We start from the raw sequence: 11,689 nt of genomic DNA on the forward strand, positions 1-11,689 counted from the left end.
ATGAATATGTCAGATTAGCTCAATGCTAATTATAAACTCAATACAGGTTCAAATTCCTCTCAGAGATGAGTTACATCACATTAGCTAGCTAGCCTTAGCAGCAGAGATTACGAATAATTATAAAAATGACGTAAAATTCTCTCAGAAATCCTGTCAGGTTAGCGGATTGTAGCCGGCTAGTTAATATTAGCAGTGAAGATTCTGAATCCTGTCAGAAATGAGTTACCTCATGTTATCCTCTCAGAAGTCCTGTCAGATTAGCTAGCAGCTAACAATCTGGGCATTTATCTTATTTTGATTATTCGCTTGTCAGTATTAGCTATTTTCTATAGCCGAATTGATCTAATTCTCTTATTCACATCTTTATTTATGATAATATTTGTAATTTTAAGACTTTTGTAAAAGAATTATTAAACATAACTTCATGTTTTTAATGTTTTAATGTTTTAATCTGCTTGCTGGTTTAGACACACAGACCTGGCAATCCCACTTGTCACCTCGTATTCACTCAAAGGAGCCTTAGCTGCTTAGCAAAGGAACGCAAATAGGGCCCTTATCACACACACACACACACACACACACACACACACACACACACACACACACATACTTTCCCTCACTATGTGTACTTAACACTGCGGCTTAGCAACTTATCAACACTCCCTGCTTAGCTTCAAGACCTTGAACTCTACAGAGGTGTGTGTGTGTGTTTTTCTGGAGGACTGGATGTGTGTGTGTGTGTGTGTGTGTGTGTGTGTTTTTCTGGAGGACTGGCTGTGTGTGTGTGTGTGTGTGTTTTTCTGGAGGACTGGCTGTGTGTGTGTCTGTGTGTGTGTGTTTCTGGAGGACTGGCTGTGTGTGTGTGTGTGTGTGTGTGTGGGTGGGTGTGTGTGTGCTGGTGCAAAGGGCTCTCGGTAAGGGGGAAAACACATTCCATGGCTGTCTCAAAAGAGTCACTGGCTCTCTCTCTCTCTCTCTCTCTCTCAGACACACACACACGCACACACGTCAGTTGGTGTTACTGCGGCACGACTTGGCTGCAAGCTGAAGTCCAGGAGGGAGGGCTCTCTCTCTCTCCCTCTCTCTCTCTCCCTCTCTCTCTCCTTCTCTCCCTCTCTCTCTCTCTCCCTCTCTCTCTCCTTCTCTCCCTCTCTCTCTCTCTCCCTCTCTCTCTCCTTCTCTCTCTCTCTCTCTCTCTCCCTCTCTCTCTCCTTCTCTCTCTTTCTCTCTCTCTCTCTCTCTCTCTGTATTGCTCTCTCGCCCTCCCTCTTGTCACGCTCTCGTTCTCGGTATTAGCCTGCGTGCTCAGAGATGAATGTTAGACAGGCATGTCTCTCTTACAGCACCACGGCTAAGCGTGTGTGTGTGAGCATGTGTGTGTGTGAGTGAGTGTGTGTGAGTGAGTGAGTGTGAGTGAGTGTGTGTGACGTCTTAAGGAGACATTCTCGCCACCCAAGAGCATTTGATTTCTCTGTTTTCTATTAGGTGAGTTGTTGTTGATGTTGTTGTTAATGTGTGTGTGTGTGTGTGTGTGTGTGTTGGATGTACAAGAAACTTATCCAATATGTTAAATATGCAGTACTGCATTAGGAATATTATTTGTAGCATTATTACTGATATTACAGTGTTCATAGATAATTAGCAGATAATAAGCTGCTAATGCATCATTACATTAATCTGATCATTTATATGCTGATGTGTGTTAATATGCTATTTTTCTTATAACTGTTTATATATAAATATATATATATATACATAGGAAATTTGAGTGTGTGTGATGAACTCACACATCGTGTTGGTGTGTTGATCTGTGTGTGGTTGTGTAACGCAGATGCGTGGTGTGGGGCGTGTTGTATGTTTGGATCAGAGCCATTCCTGTGTGATGTTAGTGAAGCGATCGATTTGGTTACGCACATTGATACAGCATCAAACTGCCAGCCTGTGTGTGTATATATGTGTGTGTGTGTGTGTGTGTGTGTGTGTGTGTGTGAGTGCGATGTGCGCATTTCCCCCAAGGAAGCTAAGAAGCGCTGACTCATATTTTGCCACAGAACTATATACTTTATTTTATCGTTTCCTGTCACATTTCTACGACTTTTGGTCTTTAGAACGTTCCAGATTCTGTCATTTTCCATTTCCTAAAATGTTAAACATAAAAAGTATTAAAGGAATTCTGCAGCACTTTTCCACATGATAGCTAGTCTCCATATTTGCGGCATAAAAACCAACAAGAATTTCAACAAGTTTGAAAAAGGTCTGGAAAATCATGAAAGGTCTAAAGAACAGAAAATATTTAAAATATACATGTATAGAATGCAAATTAGAATCTCCAAACATTACACTCTAACAATAAAAATAAAAGTTTTATCTAGCTAAGTTTTATCTAGCTAGCATTACCACAGGAAGTTACTGCTAGCTAGAATAACTTAGCTACGTACAGCTTCGTCGCGATGAAAGTTCGAACAAACCTCCATATTATTTGTTGATCATATCAAGCGAACAAATATTTCATGCTTTAAATTTTAGAATTTGAATTTTAACAAATTTTAGCTAAAATAAATGAACCGAAATACAAACTTTATTAAGTCCAGTCCAATGTCAGTGAATTACAGTCTTTAAATACATTTATAAACACACAGTATCTCTTGCTTTTATTGCGATCGGTCAAATAAGTTTGACGTTATTTTGTCTAACCAAAACAAATTAATTAACAAATTAGCAATCATTTAGCAAGACAAACTGTATAATACTTGTTAGCTAGTTGTTGTTAAAATGTTATCACAAAACATTTATTTATTTATTCATTTTTAAAATGCAACCTTTTTGTACTTCATGCTTTTTTTTGTACTTCCTTTTAAATAATATATAGCGTTAGAGTGCATATAAAGGAATTAGGAATGACTGAGACATGCTAGCATCGTGTTTCCGAGGCCTGCGTGTTGGTGTATTGCCGTGTGACTGGACTGAAGCTAAGCATGACTAAGCAGGTTGTCTCCATGGCAACCATTTGGTTCAAAAGTGTGTATGGGATTTTGGAGAAAATGATTCAGAGTATCATATCATATCTCTCAGGGCTCCTGCTAAACAACAGCAACAACAACAGCAACAACAACAGCAACTAACAAACTATTAGGAAAATCTCTAACGGTTTCCATCAAAAACGGTTTCTGGCTTCTATTAAACACCACCTGAACTGAACAGAGCCTGCTTTCAGATGATGGGTAGATGGAAAAAAATGATCTAATAGATGATAGGTAGATGATAAAATTAAATAATCTATCAGGATCCAGTAGGAACAGATGACAAGAAACAAATTAAAACCCATTACAAACCTCTAGAACTGTAATTGTTTCTCTCTCTCTCTCTCTCTCTTTCTTTTGTTTTTAAATTATTCCCAAATCATGACTAGCATTGACTTATACAACATATTTCCAATTTACAAAGTACTATCTGTTTGACTTGCAAAACATTTTTATAATTAATCTAAATATGCAAAAAAGGACCAAAAACAGACAAAAAAAATACAATTCTGTGAGAAAACAACAGACCTGGCAACCCTGTTTTTAATTTTTATATTTACTTATTTTATCAGGTTTTTAGAATCAATATTAGAGTTAAATTTACTTTTAATAAATAAATGTATTATTTATATTTGTCATCTAAAGGTTAACTTTTATTATCACTGAAAAGTGACTTACCCTTATAGTGCTTGGGTCATCCCAGGGTTAATATTAAAATATTAAAAATGTTAATAAATACCCATCAAATTCAAAGACTTGCCTTTGGTGCTTGGGCCCCTCTCATTGCTCCTTGCAGTTCTATGAGTTTAAATTTAGTTAATTAGTTAATTTTGTCTCAGGTTTTTTTCTCTTTTTTTCTTTTTTTTTTGTTATTAGTGGGGTTAATTTTTTTTTTTTTAACTGACGTGGTTGTTTAGCTAGCTAACATAATGATAAATATAGAACTAGCTCTTTTTAAGCCGTGATCGTGCAGAACTTTCGCCTCTCTGTTTTTCGGGTCGTCTTGTATTGATATCGATTTAATTTTGAAAGGAAGATGGCGGCCGTGTTAGCTAGCTAGCTGTTTTGATTCTTAACAGCAGCGTCTCCTTTCCCATTCAAATGAATCAAAGTCTTTGGAAGGCAAATTTTATTTGCGGTTCAACCACTGCTTTACTTAGCTAGGTATGCTAAGACTACAAGCTCACGAACGCCTGGTGTTTTTTTTTTATACTGGTGTGTGTGTGCGTGTGTGTGTGTGTGTGTGTGTGTGTGTGTGTGTGGTTTAATGCCCTCAGGCTAAGAATTCTTGTGCCTGTAGATTCCACTCTCTGCTTAGCCGCTCGGCTGTAATGAGCTCAATGTTAAAATATGCACTTGTTTCAAATCCAACACACACACACACACACACACACACACACACACACACACACACACACACACTGCTAAGCTGTAGATCTTTAGCAATTAACAGTCTGTGACTTCTGAAACGTTAGAAGATTACTTTACACATCACTGAGCAGCAATGACGGGGTGCCAAGCACCAAAAGTCAATCACAGAGTTTATGGCTATTAAAATGATTATATATTTTATTACAAAACTATTTTTTTTAAATCTCTAAAAACAGTTCGAGCTAATATTAGACTCATCAGGGTCATAGCTATAAAAGAGAACAGACAGCAGATTTGTGAATTTGATGCGACTGAATTAAAAATACATAAAAAAAAAAGAGAGAATAATAATCATTTAAACAATATTGCACATAAAAAAGGATAAAATGGCATACTTCCAAAAGAAATGGCACCCCTACCATGTCCAGGTAGCTATAAAAAGCACAAATATTTATTTTTATTTACAGAATACAGCTTTTTTGATGTTTGACATCTATAGCTATATGTACAAGTTCAAGTTCAAAGGCTGGCTGAAACATCGTCGGTGCAGCTCTCCACTGAAAATGAATAACTTCTGGTGGAATTAAAATGAGACTTAGCATGAAATTACATTTCTATTTCTCAGCTTATTGATCAGAACAACTATTTTGTTTTTCATTTCCAGTCATGAAAAAAAAGCAACCTTCAGCATACCTTCTCTGCCCAAATTAAACATATTAATAAATGAATAAGGGAATGAATGAGTGAGCCTAGCCTAGTTTGCAGCCTGGTATGTATTTACTATGCTATTATTTAATCAGTAATGGTACGTTCTGCTCAAACCTCGTTATCGCTGCCGACACCGCAGCTACGCGTTTAATCAGTAATCAGAAGCTGACTGTGTTTAGTTCACCGCATTCATGCTCCGTGTGCTGATCTGAGTTTCTGCTGATCTTCATGTGCATAGCTCAAGTAAACAAGCTCACCGTCCTGGGACACCAAGCGCACTTCAGTCCTCACGGGACACCAAGCGCACTTCAGTCCTGGGTTTATACGATAAATGGTGAGAGATAAAGTCAGCCTGAGGCTTGAAGCTCTGCGTTTGCTTTGTTGCTTTGTGAGTGGCATTACTACTCCATTACTTTTCCATACTCTGGGATGGTTGTTATGCAAGAATCCCTCAAGACCCTGAAGATATAAGGGAGGAAGTGAGGGAGAGAGAGAAGGAAGCACTGCTCTGATAAAGAGAGAGAAAGTCTGACGTCTAGCGGAAAATTAGGGAGGGTTGTGTAATGTTTCGGTTAGTGTTCAGGATGTGTTGTATTACAGAGGCAAGTGGCTTCAATGGTTTTAGGGAGTATTAACTTTATGTCCTTTATAGCAGCTCTTTGGAATGAAATGATTAAAAATTAAAAACTAATCACTGCTGCTGCCAATGTGTACAGCCCGAACATATCAGTTTTTCCACAATCTACTCAAGTGGAGAGGAAGAAAAAACGTCCCCCGTTTTGTGTATCACGCCCAGGATCCAAAGTGCATTACACAGAATTAAAATAAAAATACTGGAGAAGAAACATGACTTTATTGCAGAGTTAAAAAATAATTAAAACCTAAAGAAAAGCTGCTAATATAGAGAGTACAGAAATACTTTCAAGTGTTCGCAAACCAGTGATGTGAACTCTATCATGACTCTTAAAATAATGCAATTAAATTAACAATAATAATAATAAATAATTTAGAAGTACACTCATCTATATGTTATGAATCATCACTACTGCTTTCAGCCAATTAAAACACAGCTATATTAGTGAAGAAAGAAATATAATCTGAGTAGGAGGTATTCGTTTTCCTGACCTTGTGCATGCACGTATCTTTATCCCTTTTCTGGGAAACTCATTGATCGGATTAAAGAGCAGCGACTGAACCTGAAATATGAACTCTGTCCTGAGAGAAGACAACGCTGACGTGCGCAAGTTCATCACTTCACTTTTGTTTATTTATAATCGCACGATCCTTTGCACCCAGATGAGGATGAGTTCGCTTTTGAGCCTGGTTCCTCTCAAGGTTTCTTCCTCATATTGTCTCAGGGAGTTTTTCCTCACCACCGTCACCTCTGGCTCGCTCATTAGGGATAAATTCACATATTTACAATATATTTTTTTTGAATCCATTTATTTCTGTAAAGCTACTTTGTGACCATGTCCATTGTTAAAAGCCCTAGACAAATTAAATTGAATTATATTATTTATACTGCATTATACATATGTAATGTTTTGTTATCTAAAATCTTATATACAGTAACTTAGATATATTATGTAAAACGTGTGCTGGGAAAGAACATGTTATGTAAGGAATAAAAAAATTACGTTGTAGGAAAATAATCAACAACAGGGTGGTGTGATGCAGCCTGACGCGAAGTGGATTCTTTTGACTCACATTAGTGATTTGATTCTTTTGACTCAGAGTGAATTGATTCTTTTGACTCATCTTAGTATTTGATTCTGATCTTACATTAGTGATTATATCAGTGATTTGATTCTTTTGACTCCAGAGTGATTCAAACTGTAAGGAGAGATTTATTCACCATTTGTGGAAGGAGTCTCCAGTGTCAGTGTATAACAGTCAGAGGTAAAGCTGTGACTTTAAGTTAGTGATTTGATTCTTTTGGCTCACTTTAATGACATGACTCTTTAGCTTCATATTAGTAATTTGATTCTTTTGGCTCATCTATGTGATTCGATTCTTTAGGCTCACACTAATGATTCGATTCTTTTGGTTCACTAATGACTTAATTTTTTGGCTCACATAAGTGATTTGATTTTTTTTAGTCATTAGTTATTCAGTTCTTTTGGTTCGATTCTTTTGATTGAATACTTTTGGCTCATCTTAGTATTTGATTCTGATCTTATATCAGCGAGTATATTAGGGAGTTCTTACATCAGTGATTTGATTCTTTTGGTTCAGTAAGTGATTCTTTTAATTAACATCTCCTTACAGAAAATGTTTACCATATCAATGATTACACACTTTTTTTTTACACCAACACACACGTCCCTGTGCATGTGAATGCTGTTACTATGGAAATGATACACGTATTAAAATCTGCTGTGATGAAATTTGTTATACGTGTCTCAGTTTTCTGCTTTCAGGACGTTAAGTTGTTTTTAGCTTCTCACAGTGCCAAACATTCAGTAATGTTTAAATCACTGCTGCACGGGTTTGACGTTTGGCATCAACATGCAGCAGAGACTATTAAAATATTTAGACATATTTGTCCTCCTCATTGTTGACCTTTATCAAGGAATGATTAAGCAATTATCTCCTTCTGTCTTTCTCTTTGGGTTTAATGCTTTGTTTGAAAAGAAGCCTGTGAAGGCATCATCAAACACAAGGCCAATTTTTCCTGTGGGCTCTGTATCAGGCACGAGACAGAGAAATTCTGCCCTGATTATTAAAATAAACCTGGTGCTCCTTTTAATATCTCTGTTCTGACCCACATTAGCTGGAGCGGTTTGATGGACAGGTGTGGTTAAAGGCGTGGCCTTCACCAGGTGTGTATGTGGAGGTTATTTAACTTGAATGTTTATTGAGAACATACATCTACATTTAGGCCAAGGACGATATGACTATTGAGTGTTTGAGCTAGACCAGTAGAGGGCAGCAGCACACACACACACACACACACACACACACACACACACACACACACACACACACACACACACACACACACAGTTTTCACTTTGATGATTTGATTATTTTGGCTCATATTACTGATCTGATTCTTTAGGCCCAAAGTAATTCAATTCTTTCAGCTCACTTTAATGATTCGATTATTTTGGCTCACTTTAGTGACACGATTCTTAACTTCACAGTGAACCGATTCTTTTGCCTCACATTCGTAATTTGATTTTTCTAGCTTACATTACTTTATTTTTGGTTTGATTCTTTAGGCTCACACTAGTGATTCGATTCTCTTGGCTCACTAATGACTTTATTTTTCTTTGGCTCATGTAAATTATTTGATTCTTTTAGCTTACATTAGTGATTAGTGATTTGTTTCATTAATGATTCTTTTGACTCTCTTTAGTAATTCAGTTCTTTTGGCTTGCATTAATTATTTGATTGTTGTGGCTCACATTAGTGATTTGATTCTCTGCACTCACTTGAGTGACTTAATTCTTTTGGCTCATGTTAGTTATTTGATTCTTTTAGTAACTTTTATTGATTCTTTGGGCTCAGTAGGTAATTTAATTCTTTTGGATGTCAAACTTATCAAAATGGCTGCCTAAGCTCCACTGATAATTACTTTCATCTGCACCTTTTAGAGCAGGAACTTGTGATGAGTCTTACTGCAAATGAAGCTAGCATAAATCCTTATTAATAATGTCTAAATATAAGGAACATGAGAAGATTCTGTCTGGTCTTTAATATGTTTGATGCAAATAAACAGCTTTCTTTATCTTTTTTTAGGCTCCTTGTTAAGGAACGGAAGCAACGAGATGGACTTCCAACAAATGCCGGAATGCTACGATCTTCAGAATCGCCCCCAAAGTGGGTTTTATCCGAGCGTGCTGTGACCAGGGGGACTATTGGACATGCGGCAGTGCTAGCTGGCTAATCTCTAACTGGTATTGTTGTGTTTGAGCGGAAACATGAGTGAGCTTCCTCTAATCATGAAGCCCCAGGAAGGGGTCCACCAAAACATGTGTCTACAGTTACAGAACAACAATGATTTCCTCAAATCCTCATCAGCATCATCAGCATCATCATCATCATTATCATCATCATCACCGGACTCCACGTACAGTCTTAGTAGCCTGGATGTGGAATTGCCAGAGGGGATGATGGGAAGGAAAGCAGCCGCCAGCGAAGATGACTCAGGGATCCAGAGCCCAGACTGCAGACCCGATGACAACGACAACTCGGTTTCTGTTTACTTAGATGCCAATGAAGAAGGCTGGCATGCCGAATGTGATGACCAAGACAACGTCACGATAATTCAAAATCGAAATCATAAGAGTGACAATGTCTTCAGTGATGCTGGTGTTGATGGAGAACAAGGAAGACGAGGCTCAGGTGACTCTTCAGCTACAGAGGCACAGCTGTTTTCTTCTGTGGATGAAGAGGGTGAGGATGAAGAAGAAGAAGACTCTTTTCTGTCTCTGAGGTCTGCTGATGGAGTAATGAGGAAACAAAGTGAGCATGAGGAAGTCCAGATGTGCAGCTCAAACAAGAGGCCCAGTCTGGGCCCTGTGATTGAGCTCCATCAGGAGACTTTTCAGGATTCAATGGATCATCCCAATGAGGAGGGCCATATGTTCAGCTCAACCGTGAGGCCCAGTGTGGGTCCTGTTAGTAAGGTCCATCAGGAGACTTTTCAGGATTCAATGGATCATCCCAATGAGGAGGGCCATATGTTCAGCTCAACCGTGAGGCCCAGTGTGGACCTTGTGAGTGAGCTTCACCAGGAGGTTTCTCAGGTGGTTTACAATGACAAAAGCAAGATGCAGAGATCTACCAAAGGGACTGATGTGGACCTTGGGAGTGAGTTTGACCACAAGGCTCCTCAGGAGTCAGTAGAGCTTCACAAGAACCAGGAGCAGATGCACTGCTCGAACAGGAATCTGGATGTGGGCTCTGTGTGTCAGGAGATTCTTCAGGAGTCAATGGAGCTTCACAATGAGGAGAACCAGATCCAGACCTCAGCCAAGAGGCCCAGTGTGGAGCCCAATGTGGATCTTGTGAGCAAGGTCCACCAGGAGGCTGTGCAGACAACCATTGACCTTCCCACTGAGAAATCTCCATCTCCACCACCTGCAGAATTAATCCTCAATCAGACAATGTCGCCTTCAGTTTCCCAAGGTGCTCCTCCATCTACACCCAGCCAGGACATCAAAGATCCTCCATGTTTTCATAAAAGAAACATCTCACAAAATAACAATGATCCTCCAAATCTGTCTCACACCTGGTCTCCCATAGAACCCCTTAAAATCAAATACACCAAAGTGGAGCTAAAACGGTTTTCTAGACCTAATCTGAAGGACATCAAACCTAAAGTCATCTCGAGGGCCACTTCTGCTCCAAGACCAGCGAATACTGATCACATCCAATCGGCTGCAGGCTGCGAGAAAAATTCTCTGACCACTAGAAGCAGAGCAGTCAATAGGAGAGAGCAAGGCGACGATGGAGTCAAGCAGAACCGTGCATCCTCTACTCAGGCAAGAGCGACCACGCCCATAACAATTTCAGACTCTGACAGCAAATCTACATGGCCACCGATGGTCAAAAAGCAACCACCAGAGTTCCCGGGGTCAAAGGTTGTCCCAAATGGTTGCCATGTACAGACTGCAAGTTCAAAGGTCACCGAAACTATGAGAGATGAGAGAGGCAGCCACAAAGACGAAGTGGTAGTGAAAGAGACTTCCAGAGATGGAGATGTGGACCAGGTAAGTGCTTCATTTTTTTTTTTCTAATTGCCTAACCTTATATTTCTTTTCCACCTGGTGCTGGTGCTGGTGCCCCGGCCAATCAACTGCAAGCAGTGAAAAATACCAGGATTCAGAACCATACCATGCTGGTCTACTGCGAAATATCTCACACCAAAATGTGTCTACTGTGGTACTTGGAATCAGTGCCATCAAGGTTCTGGGGGTGGAGTAGGGGGTAGAGGTGTTGCCTCACAGCTCCAGCATTCCCGGTTTGATCCTGAGCTCAGGCTGCTGTCTGTGTGGAGTTTCACATCTTCTCCTTGTGAGTTTGTGAGTTTCCTCTGGATTCTCCAGTTTCATCCCACTTTCCAAAAACATGCCAAGAAGGTGAGGTGGCTGGTGCTATTTGTGAACGAGTGTGTTCAGGTTACTAGCTTCCCATCCAGGTTTTATTGCTTCCTAACACCCAGTGTTCCCAGGATAGACTCCAGATCTACCTGGTGAAGATGTACTGATGAAAGATAATGTCTTTGTGCTGTGTGTGTTTCGAAAATAGGAAGGATAGGTAGGAATCCATATTACGAACATTAGGAAAACATTAGGAAAGTCCCACATCCGATGGTGTGATGGCACAACAGAAATATTTGCCAATTCCCTGAAGCTCCACCACCATGTTGATGGTAAAGTGGTGACCTCTGAACTTTGACATAATCAGGACTTTGATTACGTTGTAATTTGATTTACTGACCTGTAAAGTGTTTACTCGCTTCAGCTCTTATCAGCTGTGCAGCAGATTGGAGTTTAAATGCCAATATCAACACAAACATCAGGTTAAAAACCTAACGCTCTTCACGTTATGGTCTGATGCCCCAAACAAAGCTCCGAATG

General features: G+C 39.3%; 1 protein-coding gene across 1 annotated transcript in view; it reads left to right on the forward strand.

The window, feature by feature from the left end:
- The first annotated feature begins 1,192 nt into the window (after nt 1-1,192).
- mtus1b (microtubule associated tumor suppressor 1b) overlaps nt 1,193-11,689 on the forward strand; it is a 32,593-nt gene continuing 22,096 nt past the window's right edge. The window contains exons 1-2 of the mRNA XM_034301358.2: nt 1,193-1,485; nt 8,844-10,819. Coding sequence (XP_034157249.2) covers nt 9,026-10,819 — 1,794 coding nt within the window. The 5' untranslated portion in view covers nt 1,193-1,485; nt 8,844-9,025. The remainder of the gene's footprint in view (nt 1,486-8,843; nt 10,820-11,689) is intronic.

The sequence above is a fragment of the Pangasianodon hypophthalmus genome, chromosome 28 (genome assembly GCF_027358585.1).
Source record: "Pangasianodon hypophthalmus isolate fPanHyp1 chromosome 28, fPanHyp1.pri, whole genome shotgun sequence".
NCBI lineage: Eukaryota > Metazoa > Chordata > Actinopteri > Siluriformes > Pangasiidae > Pangasianodon > Pangasianodon hypophthalmus.